This window comes from Canis lupus, chromosome 4 (assembly GCF_011100685.1).
Source record: "Canis lupus familiaris isolate Mischka breed German Shepherd chromosome 4, alternate assembly UU_Cfam_GSD_1.0, whole genome shotgun sequence".
Taxonomy (NCBI): domain Eukaryota; kingdom Metazoa; phylum Chordata; class Mammalia; order Carnivora; family Canidae; genus Canis; species Canis lupus.
Window position 1 is genome coordinate 21,304,549 of NC_049225.1, and position 26,754 is coordinate 21,331,302.

The window sequence follows — 26,754 nt, forward strand, 5'->3', positions numbered from 1 at the left end:
GGTTTCTCCTGAGGCTTCTCTCTTCGGTTTGTAGATGGCTTCCTTCTCCCGGTGTCCTCACAGGGTCTTCCCTCTGTGTGTGTCTGTGCCCTAATCTCTTCTTATAAGGACACCAGTCATACTGGATAAAGACCCACCCATATGACCTCATTTTAACTTAATTACCTCTTTAAAGACTCTGTCTCCAAATATAGTCACATTCTGAGGTGCCGGGGGTTAGGGGTGCAGCGTATGAACTTTGGGGGAGTACAGTTCAGCCTAGAGCAGGTTCCCTCATGTATGATCACCTGGGGGTGAGCCCCCCAAAGGCAGGCACCATAGCTCCCAGATGAACTCTTTGTAGGAAACGCAAGTGACTGCCAGTCCTCCTCTCTCACTCCCTGCTTTCTTGCTGCAGCTGATCGGAGCCCTGGTCCTGTCCGTGGGGATCTACGCAGAGGTGGAACGGCAGAAATATAAAACCCTTGAAAGTGCCTTTCTGGCCCCAGCCATCATCCTCATCCTCCTGGGAGTCATCATGTTCATCGTCTCCTTCATTGGCGTGCTGGCTTCCCTCCGTGACAACCTGTGCCTTCTCCAAGCGGTGAGTTGGCCCCATGTACCAGTAGGCGGGGGGGGGGGGGGGGGGGGGGGGGGGGGGAGGTCCTTGGAGTCCCCAGGAGAGCTGGAGAGACTGGCCCTGGACCCTTAGGCAGCCCAATTTTTTCAGTTCTTGCCTCAAACCAGACTTTCTAGAAGGTTCTCTGGATCAACCTACCTGATTCATGCTGGCCCAGGAGAGATCAAGCCACCTCCACTTTTGGTGCAGAGGCTGATTTGAATACAATCCTTTATATTTAAACCCTGCGTTGGTCTGGATCTCAAGTTGCCAGTGGGAGGGACCACACTCAAATGAGAGCAAACAAACCCAAAAATCACTGGTGGTGAGTCTTTGGCTCATGTAATCAGCAAACCCACACTGGGACCTGGGGTTTAGATGGTGCCCTTGGGCTCTCTCTCTTTTGCCACCTCCCGGCTGGACACTGGGCTTTGTCCTCACGCTATCTTTGCAGTGGTCCCAGCAGTCTCAAGCCAACAGGGCCTTTTCAGCTCCTGATCCAGGGAATCTTAACTGGCAACCTGTGACCAAGTCCCAGGACTCTGATGGGCCTACTTGGGTCAATTGCCTGGTCTGGGATCAGGAGGTGGGGTCAGCCCCACCTGACCTCCTTTCTGTGAAGTGAGAAATGGCTCCCCAAAGCTGGGGGTACTGGGTAGGCAGATCCATTCACTCTGCACCCACATGTGTGTTTGATCTCACTGTCACCCCTCATGTGGGAAGCTCCTCAAAGCCCTCACAAGCAGAGCATTGGTGCTGCCTGAGGCTGGAAGTTGCTGGCCTTGGTTTGGACAATGCCTGCCCTATGATAAGGGGTAAAGGTGGGGGTATATATCCTTCAAGCCTCAGACATCCCCTCACCCACTCTGGGGGCTCTGGGAAGCCACTTCTGAGGGGTTCTGCAGGCAGACCTGGAGATGCTGGCCCAGCCCGCCCATCAGGCCAGGCCTGCCCGCTCTGGGTCAGCTGCAGTGAGGACCAGCTCTCCTTGTGGCGGTGGTGGTGCTGGGAGGGGGGGTTTCCTACCCAGACTCTGCTGAGGACCCCCCGGACACACCTCAGTAACAATCTGGCCTGGACAGCTGAGTCACCCTTCCTGACCACTGACTGGCCCCAGAGATGGGTTTTCCCGGGGAATATCTGTCACATCCTGTGTCCTCACAGGAGGAAAGAGCAAAAGGCCCAGGAGCCAGTAAGAGCTCCAGCAGAGACGATCCTCCTTATCATACTTGACCTCAGAGCAAATGGCGCTTCTCTTGCCCCTCTAGGCGAATCTCTGAATTTTGTTTTTCAGTTTATGTACATCCTTGGGATTTGCCTCATAATTGAGCTCATTGGTGGTGTGGTGGCCTTGATCTTCCGGAACCAGGTGGGCCTCTGGCGCGTGCGACAGCCGCGTGCGTATGCTGAGCACCCACTGTGTGTGCCCTAGGCTGAAAACTAGGGGTGTGCAGAGGGCGGGGTCGATAATTCCCTGTGGAAGGTCCATTCTGCTGGGGAGCTGGGCATTGAACAAGTAAACCAGAGAACAAGAAGAGGTGACAGGTGAGCGTCTGGGGCAGATGAGGGAAGGAGGAAGGAATGAAAAGGAACCTCCCAGATGAGGCTCAGGGGAAACGAAGGTCCAGGCAGAGGGAATCACTGAGGCAGAAGGGAGCTTGGCAGGTTTGTGGACCAGGTTTGTCTACCTTATTTCACTCAGCCCAATGCCCTCAGGATTCATCCACGTTGTTACAAGTGGCAGGATTTCCTTTGTTTATGGCGAATATTCCATTGCACGTGTGTGTTTGTAATAGATATATATAAATACAACATAAAAATAAAAATATATAAATATATTAAATAAACAGATATATTTTTCCATTTCTTTATCCATTCATCTGTCCATGGACACTTAGGTTGTTTCCATATCTTGGCTATTCTGAGTAATGCTGCAGTATACCCTTTGGATATATTCCCGCAGGTAGGACTGCTGGATTGACTGTATGGTTCAATTTTGAAATTTTGGGGGAACTTTCATAGTGTTTTCCATAATGGCTGGACCAATTTACATTCTCACCAATAGTGTCCAAAGTTTCCTTTTCTCCTTGCTAATATTTGTTATCTCCTACCTTTTTGGTAATAGCCATCCAAATAGGCATTAGGTAATATCTCATTGTGGTTTTGATTTGCATTTGATGAGTGATGTTGAGCATATTTTCATATCCCTCTTGGCCATCTGTATGTCTCCTTTGGAAAAATATCTATTTAATAGTTCCCTCTGCCCATTTTTAATCAGATTATTTGTTGTTGTCATTGTCATTGGTATTCAGTTGTAAAGTTTCCTTCTACATTTTTTTTCCTTACACATTTTGGATATTCTTATCAGATATGCAGTTTACAAATATTTTCTCTTGTTCTGTAAGTGGCCTTTTAATTTTTTTGTTTCTTTGCTGTCCGAAAACTTTTTAGTTTAATGTAATGATAATAATGCTTATTTTTACCTTTATCGCCTGTGGTTTTGGTGTCAAGTTTGAGAAAATTATTGTCGGGGCAGCCCCGGTGGTGCAGCGGTTTAGCGCTGCCTGCAGCCCGGGGCGTGATCCTGGAGACCCTGGATCAAGTCCCATGTCAGGCTCTCTGTATGATGCCTGCTTCTCCCTCTGCCTGTGTCTCTGCCTCTCTCTCTCGTAAATAAATAAAAAAAAAAGAAAAAATTATTGTCATGACCTATGTCTAGGATTTCTTTCCCCTGTATGCTTTCCTTTTAAGAGTCTTACGATTTCAGGTCTTATGTTTATGTCTTTTATCCATTTTGAGTTGATTTTAGTTTATGATGTAAGATAATGGTCCAATTCATTCTTTTGCACATGGATATCCAGTTTTCCTAGCACCATTTAAGCATACATTTTCCCATTATGTATTCTTGGCATTTTAATAGAAAATTAGTGGGTAGGACTGGGTTTACTTCTAGGTTCTCTATCCTGTTCTATTGATCTGTATGTCTGGGGTTTTTTTTTTTTTTGGTCAATACCACACTATCTTGATAACTATAGTTTTCTTATTATTTTTTTTTTTTTAGTTTTTTTATTTATTTATGATAATCACAGAGAGAGAGAGAGAGAGAGAGAGAGAGAGAGAGAGAGGCAGAGACATAGGCAGAGGGAGAAGCAGGCTCCATGCACCGAGAGCCCGAAGTGGGATTCAATCCCGGGTCTCCAGGATCGTGCCCTGGGCCAAAGGCAGGCGCTAACCCGCTGCGCCACCCAGGGATCCCTATAGTTTTCTAATATAGGTTGAAATCAGAAAATGTGATGCCTCCAGCTTTGTTTTTTGTGCTTAAGATTGTTTTAGCTTTTTGGAATCTCTTGGGTTCCATACAAATTTTAAGATTTTCTTCTGTTTCTGTGAAAAAATGCTATTGGAATTTTGATAGGTATTGTATTAAATCTGCAGATCACTTTGGATAGTATGAATAGTTCAGTAATAATTCTTCCAGTCCGTAAATGAGGGCTATCTTTCCATTTATTTGTGTTGTCTTCAATTTCTTTCATCAGTGTTTTTATGCTTTTCGGTATATAGATCCTTCACTTCTTTGGTTAGATTTATCTCTAAATAATTTATTCTATCTGATGCCATAGTAAATGTTTTTTTTTTGTTTTTTTTTTTTAATGATAGTCACACACAGAGAGAGAAAGAGAGGTAGAGACATAGGCAGAGGGAGAAGCAGGCTCCATGCACCGGGAGCCAGACGTGGGATTTGATCCCGGGTCTCCAGGATTGCGCCCTGGGCCAAAGACAGGCGCTAAACCACTGCGCCACCCAGGGATCCCGTAAATGGGTTTGTTAATTTATTTTTTGAATAGTTCATGGTTGGTGTGTAGAAATGCAACTGATTTTTGTATGTTGATTTTTGTATTCAGCAACTTTACTGAATTCGTTTATTAGTTTTAACAGTTTTGCTGGGATCTTTATCATTCCTTTCCTTTTCATTTTTAAGTAGGCTCCATGGCCAGCATGGAGCCCAACATGGGGCTTGAACTCACAACCCTGAGATCAAGACCTGAGCCAAGATCAAGAGTCGGAACCTCAGCCAACTAAAACACCTAGGCACCCCAGGAGTCTTTAAGATTTCTATATATAAGATCATGTCATACAAACAGAAAATTTTACTTCCTTTCTAATTTGGGTGACTTTTAGTTCTTTTTCTTACCTAATTTACTTGCTCTGGCTTAGGACATCCAGGACTATGTTGCATAGAAGTAACGAGAGTGGACACTTGTCTCTTCTTGATCTTAAAGGAAAAGCTTTCTCTTTTCACCATTAAGAATGATGTCAGCTGTGGGCTTATTATGTATGACCTTTGTTGTGTTGTGGTACATTCTTTCTATACCTAATTTGTTGAGCATTTTTATCAGAAAGTATACCAAATTTTGTCAAATGCTTTTTCTGCACTTGCTGAAAGGATCGTTTGATTTATATCCTTCATTGTTAATATGGTGTATCTCACTGATTGATTCACAGATGTTGAACCATCCTTGCATCCCAGGGATAAATCCTGCTTGATCATGGTGTATGATCTTTTTAATGTGCTGTTAAATTTGGTCTGCTAATATTTTATTGAGGATTTTTACAGCGATGTTCATCAGAGATATTAGCCTATAATTTTCTTTTCCTACAGTGTCCTCATTTGGCTTTGGTATCAGAAGAATGCTGGCTTCATAATGACTTTGGAAGTGTTTCTTCCTCTTCAATATCTTGGAAGAATTTGAGAAAGATTACTATTAATTATTCCTTCAATGTTTGGTAGAATTCACCAGTGAAGCCATCTGGCCCTGGAGTTTTACTAGTTTACTAGCTCTTGACCTGTTATTGTTCTGTTCAGATTTTCTGTCTTCATGACTCAGTCTTTGCAGGTTGTATGTTTCCAGAAATTTCTCTATTTCTTTTTTGTTACCCGGTTTGTTGGTGGATAATTGTTCATCATAGTTTCTTATGACCCTTTATATTTCTGAGATTTTGGTCATGGCATCTCCTCTTTCATATCTGCTTTTGTTTATTAGAATTATCTCTTTCCTAGTCTAACTAAACATTGTCAGTTTTATTTATTTTTTAAAAAAATCAACTCTTAGTTTTACAGATATTTTCTATTGTCTTTCTAGTCTCTATTTTGTTTATTTCTGCTCAGATCTTTGTTATTACCTTCCCTCTACTAACTTTGAGCTTAATTGGCTCTTCTTTTTCTGCTTTCTTGAGGTGCAAAGTGAGATTTTTTTTAATTTGAGGTCCTTTTCTTTTTCTTTTTCTTTTTTTTTTTTTCTTAAAGGAGATATTTATTACTATAAGCTTCCTTCTGAGAACCGCTTTTGCTGCATTCCCCAAGTTTTGGTATGTTGTGTTTCCATTTTTGTTTGTTTCAAAATATTCTTTTATTTCCTTTTTTCTTAGCCCTGTAGCTGTCTTTTCAATCTAGTGTCACTACTTCTCCTCCCTTTTCCCCTTTTCTCCTTTCAGATCATCCTTTCCAAGCTGGAAGGTCAGGGTATTGGTTCATGTCTCGGCAGCCTGAGGGGAGAGAGATGTTCATTCCATTTGTTCATGGGGCCGCATTTCTGGGCAGCCATTGGCTCCCAGCCAGCCTGTGGCTTTGCAGAGGTTATGGATTAGTGCTTTCCTAGCTAGAGCCCAGCCCCAGGTTGGTCAGCAGCATTGATTGTTTTGGTGAACAATCCCCTAAATGAGCAGCAGTCTGGTTTCCACAAAGGTGGGCTGATTTGTCACTTTCCAGTGCCCCTGGGTCAGTAGGGGCCAGGACACCCACCACTCCTTCTTGTAGTCATGGTGGGTGGAGTGGGGGTGGTCAGCTCTCTAGTCTTCACTGGAGGATGCTGTGGGCTGAGGTCAGGGCTGAGAATTTCTCATTATCTCATTAACCCCAAACCCTGAGGATTGGATGGGGTGTCCCCCTCATGGGGTCCTGTCAGGGGAGGATCTCTGTGTGCAGCCCAGGAAGGACTCTCACCATCAGGCCTCTCGGCTTTTCCATGAGAACATGGAAGCCATGTTCTCATATGTCCATGGTGCATAATTCAAAATAACTGGAAAATGATATATAAAACTATAAATGTGGTAACAGCTCTATCCTAAAAAAAAAAAAAAAAAAAAAAAAAAAAAAAATCGGCCTGGAAGAGACAGAGAGAGAGAGAGACAGGCAGAGGGAGAAGCAGGCTCCATGCAGGGAGGCTGACGTGGGACTCGATCCCGGGTCTCCAGGATCACACCCTGGGCTGACAGCAGTGCTAAACTGCTGAGCCACCCAGGCTGTGCTTTTTATTTTCTTTTTGATATTTTTTTCCTTAGCTCTCCAATTTTCATTTCCTTATAATCATGGAGGAAAATACCATATAAGGAAAAATAATGTCCTTTCCAACTCTAATGCAAACTATAAGACTGGCCAATGCTGAGGCTAGGGGAGCAGCCTGGCTGTTGATGGCAGCAGGAAGGGGCAGCGTGGAGAGAAAAGGCGGGAGGTAATGAAGGTCAGCTGCCAGGGGGAGGTGAGTTCCCAGTTCCATTTCCTCCTTGCCAAGAGGAGGAGAAGCATTTCTCTGAGCCATACTATAACAGGGGTGGCCCCATAGGCTACCTGTTAAGTCTACAAATCCACTCGTGGTGTCAGATGAGGACAAATTAGGCTAATGACCTCATGCTCGGTTCTCAGGAAGGGGCACTGGCCATGGCCACCGCTGGCAGCAAAACATCAACAGGTGCCTGGACATAAAGAAGAGATTCTCCATCCCTGACCCTTGGCAAGGTTTCTGCTAGGAGGCCTGACTCAATGGTCAGACTCAAGTGGCTTCTCTATTTGTAGGGAGTCTACTGGCTGTGCTCTGGGGAGCCCGCCATGGAGCCCCAAGGGCCCGGGCATCAGAAGGGCAGTGTCCTGATGGTACGAGGTGAACCTGAGTGACTTCCACAACTGTCTGGGTCTCACCTTGACTGACTCTCCAGCTTGTTCTGGGGCCTCTCTTGGGGGTACCAGGGGTGTTGGGGGAGGGCAGCTCCTGCCCATGTGTTCCCAGTTAGGCAGAGCTGAGCGGGACACCCAGAGGGTGTTAGGCTGTAGCTGGTACATTTGTACCCCAGCCCTGGCCTCCTGGCCTCTATCTTTCCTCTACTGCCAAGGCAAGGGTGAGGAGTGGTCTCTTTCCTGGCCTTGATCAGAGGTTGCTGATCCCCCAACATGGAACCAGGGAACAGTGGACAGCACCCAGCCTGGCACTAGATGGTTCTGGACATATCCTTGAAGCCAGAGATAGGAAAAAGATGACACTGTGGCCCCTTCAGTGGAGCACAGGACACACATATATCCTGCCACTCGATGCAGCAAAGTAGAGGAGGTTTTGCACTGAGATCTGGGCAGCCTCTCCCAGCTCGTGTGCTCCACCATGGACAGCATGTGGGAGTGAGAGCTGGAGCCCCAGGTACCTGCGAAGCTGAAGCAGACCTCTTCTCCCCGCCAGGATTAAATCTGTGACTTGCGGCCAGGTTGGAGGAAGGGTCTAGCAAATATTCCAAAGAACCTTGTAGCTTTCTCTCTTCCTTTTTTCTTGCTCCCTGGGTTCTCTTTAGGCCTTGGTTGTTAGATTGAGTCCGTCTCGGTACTGGAGGCAATAGGACCCATCCCCACAGTCTGGGGCACTGAGGGAAGCCCAGAGATGCTTGTTTGGTTCACGTGCAAGGGAAGGAAGGAAGTCCTAGGCCAAGCACCCCCTGTACACCGTGAGAACTGGGCTGATTGGTATTAGTGTCAGCGGGGCTGCTGACAGCCGGGCCTCTGCAGCCTGGGTCTCAGGGGGAAAGCCCCGGAAGCTCCTTCCAGGGAGGCCAAGAGGGAGGTTCCCCCTGCTGCCCTTCCACCCCCCTCTCCTCCCCCTGCTCCTCAGCCTCCCAGCCTGGCCACCTACCCCACCCCCTTGATTCCTCCGTCACTTAAAAACATTGAGCACCTTTACTGGAAGCCCTGCTGTGGAGGCTTTGGATAGCTTTAAAACTAGATTTAAAAGAACAAACTAGAAAGGACAGCTCTTTGTAGCTTGCTTCTGGTGGTTTAAACAATGTGCTCTGAAAATCCTGTGGCCTTTGATGTTTGCTTACTCTTTGCCTGGTTTAGCCCAGGCCTTGTGGCCCCTGAGGCCACACCAGCCTTGCATGCGAGGTGGGTTTTCTCGCCCTAGTTGGAGCTGCTTTTGCTGCTGTGAGCTGGATTGGGGGGCTGGGGGTGGGGGGCGGGCACTGGGTGCTTGGTCTCTGAGAGCAGCAGAGGAGTCAGGATTCCCTGCTGGGGTCCACAAAACACATCCTCAGAGTGGCTCCCCCAGTCCCGCAGAACGTAGCTGAACACAGCAGAGCACTTCACAGTTAAATTCATGAGCCATGCAACCAGCTTGTCTCACTCGTTCATCTGCAGCCTTATCATGGCAAAAGGACCGTTGAAGTATCCTTACATCTCTGGTATATACCCCCCTCACACACACACACACACACACACACGCACACACATGCATGGTGCCAAAGGCAGTGCACACACAAAAGAGCACAAGAGCCAGCATGATCCAAAGAGGTCCCCGAGGGGCCGGGGGCAGCTGCTGTCCACGCAGCCTGGGACCATCTGTTCCTCCTGCCCGTTTCGAGGGGCCTCCAGCGGGGCCTCCCTTCCCTGTGGGGGCCCAGCTCAGCTTACCAGATGGAAGGCCTGATTGTCACAGAGGCCTTTTTTGGGCTTAGCATGTTTGGAAAGTACCCAGAGACTGAGTAAGTTTGGAGAGAAAGGTCAGAGCTGCTTACTGAAGAGGGAGGAAGAGCCTTTCCCCATCAGGCCACTGGGGATCCCCTCTGCTGACCCTGCCCTGGCCTCCTGCCCTCATTCCCTGACTCCTTATCTCCAGGCCTGGGGGAGTCCAAACAATATGTGACCCAGGGGAGGGGCTGAGAGGTGACCATTGGGCTGGGGTGCAGAGGGACATGGAAGACCAGGACTGTGTCTGCAGGGCCCTGAGAGTGGACTGCAAGAAGTTGACACAGCCCTATGCGTGTGCTCCTGGATCACCCCCCTGCACCTGTGCTCAGCTGATGACCCCCTCCCATACCATTCAGTGCCATGAGCTCATTCCCTTGCCCTGTCCTGGGGAGTGGACTGACCCCACCCTAGCATCTTGTTTCTTAGGTGCCTCCAACCATGCCCCAGCTGGCTGGCCTGTCCCTTCATCCCCTGGAGGAGCAGGAACCCCAGATTGGAAAAGTTTCATGACCTGGGGGCCTCTGAGAAGGGTGGCCCTGAGGCCACGGGGTCCCTGCTCTGCTCAGGTTATGTGACCAGCAAGCCCCTGCCCTGGGGTCAATATAGGACTGAGGCCAGCAAGTGTGTGCATGGTCTTTCACACGTGACAGGGCCTACCCTCTGCCCCCCGGGGCTGCTGTTAGGTTCTTGGCTCCCCTGTCCACCTCTGAGTGGCTGATCTTCCTGAGCAGAAGGTTTTCTCCTGGCCACGGAGACAGATTTCCCTGAGCTGGTTTCCTTTGTTGCCTTGACTGTGAGCACTGTGAGTGTTGGGAAGGAGGCAGCTGATACACTGTCCCCCTCTTCCTGATACTGGACGTGGTTTGGGGGAGATTACCCCAAATTGAACCTTGGGATTAGCCGTTTCCACTCATGATGCAATGCTATAGGGTGTGTGCCTCCTGGAAAAGGAGAGAAAGACCTATAATAATACCATGGCCTACTATGTGCCTGGCACCTTGCTGAGCACATTTGTAGCTTTAGTCTATCTAGACTCAAATCCCTACGAGGTAGAGGTTGTCCTCTCCACCTGGCAGGTGAGGAAGTAGAGGCTTGGATGCTAAAGTAGAGGCTTGGATGCTAAAGGAAGTAGAGGCTTCCACCTGGCAGGTGAGGAAGTAAAGGCTTGGACATCTGAGGCCCGGGTGGCTGCTGGAAATGTTCTTGACCATGAGGCTTGATGGTCCTTCTCAGCCTAGTCTGATCCTCATAGCTGGAGGTTATTTCAAGGATAGGCCTGCAGGTGTGGTTCACAAGTGAGAAACTGAGGCTCAGAGAGGGCAAATAGCTGGGGTGGAGCCTGCAGTGGCAGGACCAGGCCTGGGACCCAGGGCCCTGTTTGCCCAGCAGCGCCTGCAGGCGCCTCCCCAGGGGATCGTCTGGCTCCAGAGCCAAGAATGCCCCCTTTGTGCCAGCACAATCTCTGGTGATCCGAGGGCCTCCCTGCTCTGAAAGCCCTGATTGTGGCTCAGAGTGTGGGGTTGGGCCGCCCACACTCCCGCCCCCGCCCCTTCCCGCTGTGGGGCCTTTTGTGCTCCTGGATTTCAGCACAACAGCCGGGCTGTTGATCCAGAAGGCCCAGCGTGACCGGGAGAGGGCGATGTGCCAGCGCTGCTCCCCATGGGGCTGGGCCCCACCTGAGCTCGGAGGGGGGCCTGGCCAGGGCCCTGCAGCGATGAAGCATGGCCCATGGGGTAATCAGGAGAGCTGATTCCCAGTCCTGGCCAGACACCCCCCCCCCCCCCCCCCCAGCCTGCTCTGGGCCCCAGGAGAGTCAGCCGCCCTCTCTGGGCCTCAGTGTCCTTATGCGTAGCACAAGAGCTCGGGCAGAGAAAAGTGCAGAGGGGTCTGGAGCACAGAGACTCAGCTGGGGCCTGTCTCTGGGCGGAGGAAAGGGCACCAGGCCGGAATCTGCCCAGTTCTGGCCGGGTGCCATCTCTTGGGGCCTGGGCTCTCTGATCTGTATAGGAAAGGGGGTGAATCACTCCTGCTCAGACATGGCAAAGGGACCCAGGCCTCAGAGGGGCACCGGGGCGGGGAGAGGGTGTGTGGGCAGGGAGGCGGTGGGGTGTTCCTGCAGGTGGGGTGGGGGCTACTTGGCCATGTGGGCACCCTGTTCCAGGCCCGAGTTCTGGGAGATCTTGGGTTGGACTTTGAGGGGGTGGGGTGTGGCCTGGGTTTTTTTGTAATGTCTCCATTCAAAATAGACCATCGACCTTCTGAATGACAACATTCGAAGAGGAATCGAGAACTACTACGATGATCTGGACTTCAAAAACATCATGGACTTTGTTCAGAAGGAGGTGAGCTAGGTGCCGTGGGTCAGAGGTGCACCTGCCGAGCCCTTTGCCCCTGGCTCGGGACACTGCTCAAGAGGGCGAGGGTGAGGGTGAGGGAGCAGTGGCTTATCCATTCCCAAAGCAAGTGGCTGGCCAAGTTGGGAGGCAATGGCGGGCCGTGGATGGGTGTGAAGGCCGGGGCCTGACCTTCTTAACCACTCTTCTGCCCAGAATATCCTTACCGTCTGTGTCCCTCTTTAGTTACTTAGCTATTCCCCCATCCAAAAAAAAAAAAAAGAATATCAGCTCTAGCCACAAGCCACTTTGCAGGATCCCAGGGTACCCTTCTCCAAGGGGCAGAGATACTTCTTCCTTGGGGTGGGAAAGACCTCCAAGGTGCTCAGTTCAGACACCGTTCTGCTGAATCTCTTCAGTGACAGGGAGCTCACTCCCTGCCAAGTCAGGGACAGCCCTGAGGTAGAGAGCACTCTTTCCTGATTCTGCTTCCCCCTGCATAGAGGAACAAAACATGACTTCTCCTTTTCCTCCATAGCATTTTTTGAATACAGTGATTATCATTTGGGGACACTGACCCTCCCCACTAAGGTCCACCCATGTCTGTTGGTGTTATAATAATAGCAGTGGCAGGCCAGCACTGCCCGGGATGGCGTCTACACATCGATCTCACTTAGTCCTGAGCCTCAGGTTCTCAACTGCAGCGGGCGGGTACAGGTGGTCCCTTCCTCTTGATGTCTTGATGTCGTTGTGACATTGCCTTGACTCAACGTGGAAGTCCTTAGAGCAGTGCCAGGCACCTTAGAGCGGTGACAGGGAAGTCCTTAGAGCAGTGCCAGGCACCTTAGAACAGTGACAGGGAAGACCTGTCCTGAGTACCGCTGCCGCGTTCTAGGGGTGGCAAGCAGAAGGTGAGGGCCGTGGGCCCACTCGGCCCTGACAGTGCTTCCTGGGACATGGCTTTGGGGGCTTCGGCTGGCCTGGTTCCCGTGCTAGCCCTCAGTGAGAACCAAACCTCACCGCGCCCAGGGCCACCCGTGGTGGCCACTCCCTTGGCTCAGGTCCTCGCTGTAGTCACAACAGGTGCAGCCTCTGGGAGGCCCCTCTCTGCCAGGGGTGTGTCGGCCAGCTCTGGCCATCGGGTGAAATGTGATGTTTTTATTGGAACCGGCCTTCCAGTGGCTTGGGATTTCATTTCTCCTGGGGTGGGATGGGGGGTGACTCATGCTTGGTGCCAAGCCCCAGGCTGAGTGCATCATGCGTGGCCTGACTTGGTAATCCTCGGCTCAGCTGTGCAAAGCTGGCAGTGCTCCTCCTGCTTTGCAGATGAGGCCGTGAAGCCCAGAGAGGCTGGTCGACTTGCCCAGAGTCACATGGCGACGGATGGTAGCATGAGGAATTGAATGGACTGCAAAGCCAATGCCCTTGGAACTGCACCCAGCTGGGCTGGGGGGCGGGGGGCGGGAGCTTCCAGGTCTCAGAAGCTGACAGCCTGAAGGGCTCTGTGTTTCTGCAGGGACCTCTGACCCTCTCACTCCCGTAGCTAACCCTCCAGTGACCCCCCAATCACAGAATATGATCCCAGCTCCCCACCCATTCTGACCGGCTAGACTTTGGCATGGTGTGGCCTAGGCCGGCTGCCCCACCTCATCCCTCCCCTCCTGCTCGCCCCGCTCCAGACACCCTGGCCTCCGTGCCTGCCACCAACGCACAGCTCACTCATCCTATGCGGGGCCTGTGCACTGTTTCCTGGCTTTTTCCTGCTATTCGTGTTTCAGATTAAATGTCATCTCTTCAGGGGGGCCTCTCCTGACCTCCCAACATACAGCTGCCCCCCCAGTTCCCTTCTCCCCTTTCCTGCGCCCCTGGCACACAGCATTACCCACTGGCCTTTCCATGCAGCAGTTACTCGCTGACTCCCCAGCACAGTGCCCACAAGCACGACTGGCACACACCCACCTCTCAATGGAGTCACTGCTTCCCTGGGCAGAGGGGCAGCGTGGGGAGAAGCTAAGCTAAGGGGGGAATGAGGCCCACCTTGCTGCCCCTTTGGCCCTGACCCCGAGGCAGGACGTGAGGAGGGTGCATGCCCCTTTGCTAAGGGCTGATAGACAGAGCTGGGCTGGGGGCAGGGGCAGGGGGTGCTAGGGGCCCCTGGGGATGCCTCCTGGGCTGTGGGGGCATCCATAGACTCCTTCTCTCTGAGACCTTCGAGGGTTGAGCCACTGCCCTGGGACGTGGAGATGGAGGCATCAAGGGAGACTTTCCCTCCAGTATCTAGTCCTGCTGGTAGCTGCCCCCTGCCCAAGAGGCTGCCCAGCCTTGGCTTGCACGCCTCTCCAGTGACAGGGTGCTCATTACCTCCCAGGCAGCTGGGCCAGGAAGCACAGGAGTATCTGACACCTGCAGCCTTGGGGGCCCCCCTGCCCCCGGGTGACCCGAGCGTAAACCCCAGGGTGTCCCGGTGGAGCCCCTTCCTGGCGTGGGCCTGGGACCCCATGGTGACAGCAGCCCTCTCCCCACTTGCCTTCCTCTCAGTTTAAGTGCTGTGGTGGGGAAGACTACCGGGATTGGAGCAAAAACCAGTACCACGACTGCAACGCCCCCGGACCCCTGGCCTGCGGGGTGCCCTACACCTGCTGCGTCAGAAACACGGTACCTGCCGCTCCTGGGGCCACCCGGCCCATCGGGAAGTGGGATGGGGGGGCAGGAGGCGGTGGCCCTGGAGACTCAGGCCGTGGGAAGGGCTACATGTGGGGGCGGGGGTGCGGGCGGGGAAGGCCGGCTTTGCCAGGAGTGGCCATTAATGGTCTTTGAACACTTGCCACGCGCAGGCCCGTCCTGGGCTCTCCAGCAGCATCACACATTCAGCTCCTTCCACAGCACCGTGGGGTGGGGCCTGTTGCTTTGCCCCCCGCACAGATGAAGAAGTGGGGACACCAGAGCGTCAGGTGCCTGCCTCGCCCAGGGTTGGCGGGGCTGGGATGAAATGCAGGCCACCATCGTGGCACCCGGGCTCTGGACTCCTACCTGGGTCGGGTGAGGCATGGAGAGGGTCCAGGCCAGAGGGAGCTTAGCAGGGTGGCCGGCTCGCAGCCTTCGCTGGAGGGCACCTGGGAAGGGGTCTGGCGATGTACATGCCAGCCCTGCCTCTCCCCAGCAGGATCCCCACTCAGCTCTTCACCTCCATGACCACTTGGGGGGCTGTCCCACGGAGTCCCCACTTACTGATGAGTGGCTTCGTCAGACCTCTGTGTTGTTGGACTCATGTGTCCAAAAACTGCCTCGTCTCTGGATTGGAATGAGGTGGCGAGCTTTGCAATTACTCATGCCCTGAAGAGTCATGGAAAATTTCTTTTCGAACATCTCTACCCTTCTGTGCCCACTCCTGGATTCTGTAAACCACGCAGCTGCCAGTGGGGGTGCAGGCCTCGGCCATGAGTCAGGGAGCCGGTGCCAAGTGCACAAGCCCTAAAAAAGCCTGGACCAGGAGGGAAGATTTGTTTAGAAATTTTAGCTGCCATTTTAGGATAACTTTCTGGGAAGGGGGAGTGCTGGGTAAGAGCCTGGCGTTTTCAGAGAAGCCTGTGGGGTGTGATCCTGAACTTCAGCCCCTAGGACAGTGGCACCTGAATGTCCATGTCAAGCTCTCCAAGCCTACATGTATTCATTCATTCAACAGATATTCATCGAGGCCATCCATGCCAGATGTGATTCTAGGTTCTGGGGGTACGTACAGAAAACACCTGGAAAACTCTCTGCCTGCATGGAACTGGTGTTCTAGTCAGGAAGACTGACAAAATACACGAGTGAGAGGCAGTATGCTTGAAGGTGGTAAATGTTAAGGAGAAAAATAAAGCAGGGGGGTGGAGGATTGCAATTTTAGATACCGAAAAAGTAGGTTCTCAGTAAAACCCCGAAGGAAGTGAAGGAGTGGGCCATGCATATCTGGGGGATGGACATTCCTGGCAAAGGGAACAGCAAGTGCAAAGGCCCTCAGGTGGGAATTGCCCTGGTGCATTTGAGAAAAAGCACAGAGACCAATGTGGCTGGAGCAGAGCGGGCATCACGGAGAACAGTAGCAGATGAAGTCAGGGAGATGACGGGTTCCTGAAGGCCATGGTCAGGACTTTGGTATTCCCATGAGTGGTGAGGTGTCCATTGAAGGGCTTTAGTAGCTGAGCGGTGGCGGATCTGACTCAGGCTTTACCAGGGTCCCTCTGACTGCTGTGGGGGCCAGAGGTGGACATGGGGAGTCTGCAGCGGTCCATGTGTCACAGGTCCCAGGCTGTCAGGGAAGCAGGCCCTGAGATTCTGGTTGGCAAGCAAGATCTGCAGGTTGAGTCAGCAAGCTGGGCATCGAGGAGGGCCAGGGGTTTAGTTCCAGGCTGGGTACAACAGCCCGAGAACCAGGAGAGCAGATGTGGCTGGCAGGTTCAAGAGCCAGGAAGAGCCAGTGTGGCGGCTCAGGTCTGCATCAGGCAGGCAGCAAGAAAGGAAGGATTCCCTAGGGGACGGACAGCCCTTTTGTTCTATTCAGACCTTCCACTGATTGGGTGAGGCCCACCCACTATAGGGAGAACCATCTGCCTAACTCAGTCTACTGATTCAAATGTCAATCTCATTGAAAGACACCTTCGCAGAAATACCCAGAATAATGTTTGACTAAATATCTAGGCACCCCAAGGCCCAGGTTAGTTGACACATAAAATTAACCGCATGTGACAATCACCACAGGAGACTGGCAGCCAAGTCTCCTGCTGAATGTGCTCCCACCATTGCGGGGGGTCCAGGAAGCTCCTGGAAGTCCATCGCATCAGGCCAGAGAAGACAGAGGCTTTAGCAGAGGTAGTAAAACTTGGTCAGATTCTGGCTCTGTTTTATATATAAGGCAACAGGATTTGCCGACGGATCAGATGCGGGAAGTAGGAGAAAGAGAAATCAAGGAGGGCTCCCAGATTTTGGCCTGAGCCACAAGGAAACATGGGGCTGCCACTGCCTGAAAGGGGAGGACAGCAGGGATGAGCTCAGTGTGGACAGGTAGACTGTGTGTGATGTCAAAGAGGCACTTGGATCTAGGGTGTTTGGGAGACAAGTCCAGGCGGGGAGTATCAACACGGATGCCACCCGCAGAGAAATGGACTATAGAGCCGGCATCTGGGTGGGAACCCGAGGTGGAGACGCGATGCTCACCTACTGGGGTACCTGTGGTCCTGTACTACAAAACCACCGTGGGTTCTCCTTAGAAAAGAGGGTGTTTCCTCCCTTTGTGAATCTGTTCGTGAATTTGTATACCAATCTATTTATTGTACACTCTTTTCATTTAGCCGCAGATCTGAATGAACACACAAGAGAAAAAAAATAAAAAAAAATTAGCAATAGAGCCTTGTGCTTGGTGGTTTAGAGCTTCCTGGCAGCCAGAGGAAAAGGGGACACATGGTCGGTTACGTTGCTACTGTTCAACAGAAGAAAGCAAGCCCGTTCTTCAGGGAAAGTCACTTTTCCCCCTAGCTCTCAGCTTTAAAAGGAATGTCTCTGCTCGTCTCCTGCAGAGGATTTGAAGCAACAGAGTTCACACAGGCTTGCGAAATGTGCTTATCCTGCAGGATGTCCCCAAGACTCGCTGGTGTGGAGGGCAGTTTGCCTCTACATTGAACGGCCTCTGACAGCCATGCCTGTTGAGCTCTTGTGTCCAATTTTTAGAGCTATCCACCCTCTCATTTTTGGTTACCCTTTGGGGGCCTGTCCCTGCAGACCTCTCTTTCCCTTCCCCCTGGCTTCTCAGACCTCAGACAACCCAGCTCATCAGGCCTGTGCCGGAGTGAGAGGAAGCACACATGAAGAACCCTTGTGAACTTTGCCATGTCCAGCTTTGGGATGCTTGGGAGTCCCCTTCCTGACCGCCTGTCCGTGGCCCTGTCCCAGGTGGAAGAGGCCACCGCAGAGCGGTTCTCAGGACCTGTGCACCATCAGCAGAGCCTCTGGAGAAGAGCGGTTCTGTGATCAAACCTAAGCAGGCTTTACCTTTAGGAAAGAGCATGGATGCCTCGTCCCGCCCTCCTTAGAGGGGACTCTCCTGGAAGGGGAGGCGAGTCCGGAGGAGGGGTCCGGGCTCTGGGCGGTGGCAAGGAGGCCTCTGCCAGCTGCACGTCTGCTCCCTGAAGGCAAGAGGAACACCCTCTTTTCTAAGGAGAACCCACCTGGGGCTCTGTCCCCAGAACTGGAAGCACAGTGCAGAGTAGTTACTCTTGTCACCTTCTATGTACCATGTGGTTGACTCACTTATTAGGTTCATTGTGTGTTTCCCTTTCTAGAATGTCAGTTCCATGAAGGCAAAGACATTCTTCGTTCCCCTACATTCCCAACACCTAGAACAGTGATTGGCACATAACAGGTGTTCGGTTAATATTTGTTCAGGGAACGACTGAAAGAACAAACACGAAAGGTAGAAAACACCGTTCCCGTCCTGCTGTCATGCACCTGCTTCCCAGGCCTGACCCTCTCCGTGGGGGTCGGGTTCACCACCTAGAGGAGTCACAAAAGTCGGCCCATGTTAAGCGGATGCTGGGTGTATTTGGGTCTACCTGGGGCACAGTCTAGACTGAGGGAGTTTATTTTGCCCGCAAGCCAGGTCCTGACAACTGAGCTGAGGCCTGAGGTCCAACTCACTCTTTTGGAAGGAGAGTAGACCGCCTTCCTTGCCCTCCAGGGGCCAGGATCATGTCCAGAGTCCCTCCGCCGGCGCCCCTGTGTTCCTTTGTGTCCAGCCCTGAGATAAGGCCTCAATGAATATATCTCACTGTATGTTCAAGACAGCCCCATGATGTGGGTTCGCTGAGCACCACTGCTTTAGGAAGAGGCCGAGGAATTCATTCATTCATTCATTCATTCTTTCATTCATTCAACAAATACTTATCTAGTGTCCTGGGACAGCACATCTGGGATTGGCCACTGAGCTCCTGAGTAGCAGAGCAGGATCCAGAGCAGGCAACATGATACCAGAGGCCGCGCTGGCCACTCTGCTGCTCCTGCATCGCTGCTGGCACCCGGGGCACCCACCCCACAGCGGCTTCCAGTTGCATGTGGGAGGGTGGGACTGGGGCATCTAGCTTCCTCTCACTTTGTAGGAGGAGGGGGAGACCATACAGGGCACGGACAGTGAGGGGAAGTACCATCCCCTGCCCCCCGCCCCCGACTTAGGCCTGCTGGGAAGGGATTTGACGGCGTCCAGGGCGTCCAGGGCCGACCACAGCTTTCCCTGCACCGATGGCAGGCAGCAGCCGGGCGCTCCTGAGAGCAGCTCTTCCCAGGAAGGCTATGGGTGGCACTTGGACCAGTAGGATGGCAGTCTGCCGGGGCGGGAAGTGTGGTCGGAGGCCCCGGCCTTGTCCTCAGGGAAACCACAGCTGGCTGGGGGCCCGGCTGTGGTCTGGGGTTTTCCTTCATAAGAGCCAGCGGAGCAAGAACAGCCGGGCCCCGACCTCTGAGACTGTGCATCACACTGTCAGCAGAGCCCCGGGGCGCCTGGGGCGGGGGAGCCTGGGGCGCCTGCAGCCTGCAGCGCCTGCAGCGGGGGAGCCTGGGACAGCACACTTTTCTCTGGGGTCCTGGGCTGCTGCTGGTGCAGGAGTGGTCCTCCCACCCAAATGCCACAGACCTAGCCTCCCCATCTTTCCTCCTGGGCATTTTTTAGGTGAGGAGGGGGTTGCTGGGGGAGGGAGGTTAAGATGCAGACTCCAGCCAGACTGCCTGGGTGGGAGTCTCAGCTCCATCCATACTGGCAGTGCCACTCTGTGCCCCAATTCTTACGTCAGGAAAAAGGGGGGAATACTAGTCCTTCATGGGAAGCCCTGTGTAAGGCGGCAGCTAATACACATTTTTGTTTCAGACAGAAGTGATCAACACCATGTGCGGCTACAGAACTATTGACAAGGAGGTAATGTCTTTGAAATCTCTTTCCTTGAGAAGGGTCGCTCTTCCTGTCCCATCACCAGAGTGATGGGCGGGATTCTCTGGGGTGGGGCCCCTGGCTCGGAACAGGAGTCAGGGACTGCCAGAGTTTTCCAACTGTGCCCAGACACCGAAGGACTCAGGGAGCCAAGAGTCCCCCAGGCTGGGAGAGCCTGCCCGCCTGCATTTGCTGAGCACCTACGAGGGCTTCTCTGTGTGAGGCCACCAAGCCCTTGCCGGTGCCCCCAGCATGCCTGTGTGCCCAGCTGTGCCCACACCAGCTTGCCTTGGGGCTCTGCTGGGCTAGGAGTGACGCTAGGGTGATGCTGAGAAGGGAGCTAAAAATCATGATGACTTGAGATGCCTGTGAGTTTTGAGTCTCAAAGTGAGGCCCCTGGACCAACAGTGACAGCAACCCTGGGAACATATTAGAAATGCACGTTTTGGGGGGTGGAGCCCAGCAGGTGCTTCTGACACACATTCTGGTTGGAGAGCCATAGACTGGCGGAGGTTCTCAAGCCATCAGACCCAATGGCCAGGTTTTATAATGATCATCTAGTAATGCCTTAGTGATATCTCGAAATGAAATTCACAGACAATATAATCTACCCACACACCTAACTTCAGAACAAGTGACAGAGCTGAAGTAGAAAGAGAAATAGAACAATTTACAATCATATAACATTTCATGTGGAAATGCTCAGGCATTAGATGCAACAGGAGACACATCGAAGCAGTTAGGTGTTTGTACCACAAGATGTAGCTGACACCTGGTTGGCTGGGGTTGGGAGGGGGGGAGTTGTGTTGACAACATGAATACCATGGGCATTATTTAAAAAAAATTTTTATTCAAATTCAATTAATTAACATATAGGGTATCATTAGTTCCAGAGGTAGAGTTCAGTGACTCATCAGTTGCAAAGAATACCTGGTGCTCATTCCATCATGTACCCATCACCCAGTTACCTCATCCCCCCTCCAGTAACCCTCAGTTTGTTTCCTAGAGTTAGGAGTCGTTTATGGTTTGCCTCCCTCATGGGTATTATTTTTGCCATGGACATAGTCTTTAAAAATGGTGGACAATTGTTGATAAAATTCCAAGCAAACTGCAATATAATCATTCTTTAATTTACATTCTTTAATTTAGTAGTATTTCTGCAAAGTTATATGCAGTAGATATGTGTGTGTGCCGTGTTTTTGTGCACGGGAAAACCACGCAGAAAACACTTTGGTTTTTATAAGTCCCTGGAGTTGGCCTTTTGGTTCAGCTAATTCTGGATGGGTTTTCAGCCGTCTAGGTGCCCCTAGGGGGCAGGTAGGCAGGTAGACAGGGCAGTTGCCTGTGAAGTAGGATTGCCCTTAGCTCCACGGTCCCTCAAGTCCCCAAGCCCAATTGCTGTGACAACCAGAAGTGCCACCAGCCTGTCCTTAGTGCTCTCTAGGGAACAGTACTGCCCGCGGAGACCCAATGGTCTAGAGCCACCTGCTCCTATAGCATGTGAGACACTGGAGGCTCAGGGAGGTGGAGGGCCTTGCCTGGACCTCGAGTGAGCAGCAGAGTTGGCACCGGGGCTCTGCGAGGCGAGGTGTCAGCCAGGCTCCTCCTCGTGCAGCGCCTCAGCGTGCAGGACGTCATCTACGTGCGGGGCTGCACCAACGCCGTGCTCATCTGGTTCATGGACAACTACACCATCATGGCAGGCCTCCTGCTGGGCATCCTGCTCCCCCAGGTGGGCTGGTCTCCCCTCCCCTCACCCAGGGAGGGGAGCTGGAAGTGGAATGGTGGGCAGGGTGCCGGTTCAGAGTGTGGCTTGGGGATTACAGAGAGCAGAAGAGGTACAAAGGGGTGGGGTGAAGAAGGCTCTTGTACCATCTGGGCTCACCGTGGGAGGGGTGGAGGGCGGGAGGGCGGGAGGGCTGGCAAGAGACGGCAACTGGCAAGAGGTTTGCTTGTGAAGCTCTTCCAAGTGCTTCACAGGCACGGTCTTCTTCATTCTGAGAGTAGATACCATCATCATGCCCATTTCACAGAGGAGGAAACTGAGGCTTGGCAAGGTTCAGTGTCTCGCCCAAGGTCCCCTAGACAGTGAGCGGCATTGCTGGCATGGAGACAGGAGTCCCAGGATGGAGGGGCCTCCTCCCAAGGGAGGGTCTCTGGGATTTCCTGGGACGTGTACAGAAGGGCCCGGGTTGGGGGCCGCCAGGGAGAGCCACCTGGGTCCCCAGCAGGCTCGCACCCACCCTGCCCTTTCTCCTCAGTTCCTGGGGGTGCTGCTGACATTCCTGTACATCACCCGGGTGGAGGACATCATCATGGAGCACTCGGTCACCGACGGGCTCTTGGGGCCTGGCACCAAGCCCAGCGTGGAGGCGGCAGGCACAGGATGCTGCATGTGCTACCCCAACTAGCGCCCCCGTCTGGGCCAGCAGCTCGGGCAGGACCGTGCCGCGACAGCACCGCTCGGGCCACATCACGGTGGCTGGACGGGACTGTGGGTCCTCTCCCCACACTGGGCACTGACCAAAGCCCCAGCCGAGTTTGGGGGGCCTGCTCAGGCCTCCCGCGGCCGCTGCCTCTCGGGGGAGCCGAGGCCCTCCCCGGGGCCGGGTCCTGCACCTGCCCGGCCTCCTGGGCGTGGGGAGCAAGGACGCCCCTTCAGCAGGCCTGGGCCCCCGGGAAGGGGGTGCCGAGCGCTCAGCCCAGGGCCCATCTGGTTTCTGGCAGTGCCGTGGCCTGTGGTGTTTCGGCCCCCGTGAGGGCAATCTTGTAGTAAAAAGTGAGCACGGAGGAGAGCACGTGTGGTGGCAGGTGTGTGGGCCCCAGGGTCCCTGGAGTCCCTCGGCCACGACCCAGAGGCCAGATTGGGCGCATTTCACAGCCTCCCAGGGGCCTTGAGCCCTCCCCAAGGCTGCTGCTTTGCTGACCCCGTTTTTTACGTGATTTTTGTAACATTCATTTTGTACACAGTTAACAGGAGTTTCTGACTAATCAGAGCTGGGTGTTGCCCACACGCCCCACTCTTGCCCCTCCAAGCCCGTTTATTAATCAAACAATAAAGATGTGATTTTTTTTTTTTTTTTAATGTTTCATTTGTGCTGTTTGGGTCAGGAGGGGGTGGGGAAGTCCTCCGCTTGGGCCTGGAAGCAAGGACTGAAGGGGGCACTCTGGGGCCAAGCTCTGGGAAAGTTAGTGACCCTGTGGCCCTGGGGGATTAGCAGCTGCCTGGAGACAGCCGCTCTGGGTTTGGGATGGCCTGTCCCAATCTTCCGAGCAGCTTCTTACAGGAATGGCTTTTCCCAGCTGTGCTTGTGGGCTGGGCCTGGGGCCTCCCCTGCCTGGCCTTCCTGCTAGGGATCTGCCTGTGGGGGGAGGCAGAGATGACCACGCTGGGAAACTGAGGCAAAACCACTCCTGGCAAGAGGCTCCTCTTCCTCCGGGAAGCCAGGCATGTGGGAACTAGGAAAGTTAGGGGTCTGGCGAGGAGCTGCACCTGCAAACCCACCAGCAGCCCTGAATCCTGAGAGCCCCTCCCTACAGCAGTAAGGGGGCCGGGGCAGGCCGGTGGCTCCCTGCCTGGCAAAGCTTGGTGCCTGTCGCCCTCTGCTGGAGATGGCAGGACCTGCAGGGGCCAGCCCCCACCCCCCTTCCTGCTCCAAGACCTGGGTTCCAGATTTCCCAAGAGGGTCTTAGCAGTTAGAGCAATAGACTGCAGCGGGGCGAGCCCCACGCCTGAAGAACGCAGTCTGCGGGTGCCAGCCAGGGAGCCGCCCGCACGCCCAGAAGTCAAGAGGTTGGAGGCTTGAGTGGTCTGGTGGGTGTGGTGAAGGGCAGGAGCCGGGCAGCGGTTTAGTGCCGCCTTGGGCCCAGGTCGTGATCCTGGAGTCCCAGGATCGAGTCCCACGTCGGGCTCCCTGCATGGAGCCTGCTTCTCTCTCTGCCTGTGTCTCTGCCTCTCTCTCTGTCTCTGTGTCTCCCATGAATAAAACAAATAAAATCTAAAAAAAACAAAAAATAAAGGGCAAGAGCGGCCTTGTGAAAGCACAGACTAGCTAACAACAGCAATCACGCCGCGAACATCCTCGGTGCCGAGCCCATGTGAGCACTTCACAGCTACCGGCCCCTGGAAGTCACAAGATCGCGTGGGGTCCCTCTTGCTATGTCCATTATATTGATGGAGAAACCAGGGCATGTTGAGTCATTTGTGCACCCAGCCGGCAGGCGGCCAAGCCATGCTGGGAACCCGGGAGGAATCTCATGGGGGCCCAGGCCCCTGTGTTTCACTGCCTCTGCCACTGGGTGTGCACACGGGCATGCTACCGGGTGGGTGTGCAAAGCACCGATGGCTACTAGTGCAGCTGCCCCCACGGGGTGGACACGGCAGCTGCTGCTCTCTGCCTGGTCCCCGTTCTGACCTCTGCACGTGAGCCCAGGTCATACTCGCATCCAGCTGGGGGCCTCTGGACTCTCCGGCTCCAGCTAATTCTCCGAGGATTGTCTCCGGGCAGCTATCTAGGGGCAGCAAGCTGGCAAGGCACCGAGCAGCTGTGGGACTGCTGAGTGTGCTCATCCCAGGTCCTGTCACCCTGTAACCTGAACACCTCTGGTCACCTTATCCTCCCTCTTTGTGCCACCTGTGCAGACAGCCCTCTACCTGACACTGCTGCTGGTGTGGGGCAGGGGTCCTGGGTGGGTGGCTACAGATGGCTGAGCTCTAGAAAGCACAGTGGGGAGGACACACAGAGAGGACTTTTTCGGTCCTGTGGTTGGGATGCTCCTCATCTTGCACTTGTTGGTGCTCAAAGCCAAAGGGGGCCCCTGGACCCCTCAACTCACAGGAATGGAAGAATGACCTTCGAGATGAATCCTTTTCCCTCACCATGGCACATAAAAGAAAATGGCCATATTGTCGCAGCCCAAAACAGTTGTGGAACTGGAGGAGATGTGTAGACTTTAATTTTGGACTTTTTTGTTGTTATGCAATTATAAGAAAAACAGAACATTCAAATGCCTTTGGGAAGGCGGGCTTTGAAGGCAATTTCCAAATATAATATTCCCCCAAAATTATTTTTGAGATGTACTCAGTGTAAAACAAACCACACATTTGTAAAAGATTATTATTTATTTGAGAGAGAATGAGAGAGGGAGAGAGAGAGAGTACACAGAGGAAGAGGGAGAAGCAGACTCCCCACTGAGCAAGGAGCCCATCGTGGGGCTTGATTCCCACGACCCCAAGATCATGGCCTGAGCCAAAGGCAGACACTTAACCGACTCAGCCACCCAGGTGCTTCTAAACTGCACATTTTTAAAAGAGATTTTATTTAATTATTCATGAGAGACACAGAGACAGAGAGAGAGGCAGAAACACAGGCAGAGGGAGAAGGAGGCTCCAAGCAGGGAGCATGACATGGGACTCGATCTCAGGACTCCAGGATCACGCCCTGGGCTGAAGGCGGCGCTAAACCACTGAGCCACCCGGGCTGCCCTAAACTGCACATGTTTAAAGGGACAAACCTATCATTAAGGAAACCATCACCACAATCAAGATAATGAACATTTTCATCACACTAAAAAAAGTTTCCTCTTGCCCCTTGGGAATCCCTTTTTTTTTTCTTTGTAACTGGACTTTTAGGGAATCCCTTCTTGACAGCCCTCCCCACCATGCCCCTGCTCCATCTCCTGGCCATCATGGGTCTGCTTTCCATTTCCATACATTATTTTGTGTATTCTAACATTTTACATCTGTGAATTTATATGACATATACTCTTCTTCTGGTTGTGCTTCTTTTACTCAACATGATTACCTTGAGGTTTGCTCACTTTGTAACATGCATCAGTAGTACATTCCTTTTTAACCACTCAGCAATATTCCATTGAATGGACATGCCAGGGTTTATTTATCAATCCACCCATCGATGGGAATTTATGTTGCTTCCAGGTTTTGGTGGTGGTTGGTATTACACATAAAGCAGCTATGAGCATTCAGGTACATGTCTTCATATAGACATACACGTTGGTTTCTCTTGAGTAAACACCTGGGAGTGGAAAAGCCAGATCATATGGTAAGTGATGTTTAGCTTTATAAGAAACATCAGTTTATTATAAGTGATGTTTATAAGAAACATTACTTCATTATAAGTGATGTTTAGCTTTATTTATAAATGCAAAGTATTTTCCCCAAGTGGTTGTATGATTTTATACCTCGCCAGCCATGGAGAGATCCCATTGCTCCATGTCCTGGCCAGTACTTGTTGTGTGTGTGGGGTGGTGGTGGTGATACCTCATCGTGGTTTTACTTTGCATTTCCTTAATAACTAATCATGTTAAATATCTTTTCACGGATGTATTCACTATTCACGAATGTATTTAAAGTACCTGTTCGAATCTTCCTTTTTTTTCTGCCAACATTTAAAAAATTTAAATTCAATTAATTAACATATAATGTGGGACGCCTGAGTGGCTCAGTGGTTGAGCATCGCCTTCAGCTTGGGGTGTGATCCCAGGGTCCTGGGATCAAGTCCCGCATTGGGCTCCTCGCAGGGAGCCTGCTTCTCCCTCAGCCTCTGTCTCTGTCTCTTCCTGTGTGTCTCTCATGAACAAATAAATAAAACCTTTAAAAAATAAAAACATATAATGTATTACTGGTTCAGAGGTAGAGGTCAGTGATTCATCAGTCTTATATAACACCCAGTGTTCATTACATCACACCCCCTCCTGAATGCCCATCACCCAGTTATCCTGTCCCCCCACCTCCTCCCCTCTAGCAACCTTCAGTGTGTTTCCCATGTTTAAGAGTCTCTTATGGTTTGTCTCCCTCTCTGAAATTATCTTGTTTTATTTTTTCTTCTCTTCCCCTATGGTCTTCTGTTTTGTTTCTTAAATTCCACATAAGAGTGAGATCATATGATAATTGTCTTTCTCTGATTGACTTATTTCACTTAGCATAATACTCTCTAGTTCTATCCATGTCATTGCAAATGGCAAGATTTCATTTTTTTTAAAGATTTAATTTATTTATTCATGAGAGACACACACACAGAGGCAGAGACACAGGCAGAGGGAGAAGCAGGCTCCATGCAGGGAGCCCAATGTGGGA

At 52.2% G+C, this 26,754-nt stretch overlaps 1 protein-coding gene across 1 annotated transcript in view; it reads left to right on the forward strand.

The window, feature by feature from the left end:
* TSPAN15 (tetraspanin 15) overlaps positions 1-22,738 on the forward strand; it is a 50,961-nt gene extending 28,223 nt beyond the window's left edge. Inside the window, exons 2-8 of the mRNA XM_038534170.1 lie at positions 398-583; positions 1,893-1,967; positions 11,624-11,719; positions 14,249-14,365; positions 19,599-19,646; positions 21,274-21,390; positions 21,920-22,738. Coding sequence (XP_038390098.1) covers positions 398-583; positions 1,893-1,967; positions 11,624-11,719; positions 14,249-14,365; positions 19,599-19,646; positions 21,274-21,390; positions 21,920-22,069 — 789 coding nt within the window. The 3' untranslated portion in view covers positions 22,070-22,738. The remainder of the gene's footprint in view (positions 1-397; positions 584-1,892; positions 1,968-11,623; positions 11,720-14,248; positions 14,366-19,598; positions 19,647-21,273; positions 21,391-21,919) is intronic.
* The last annotated feature ends 4,016 nt before the right edge of the window (positions 22,739-26,754 follow it).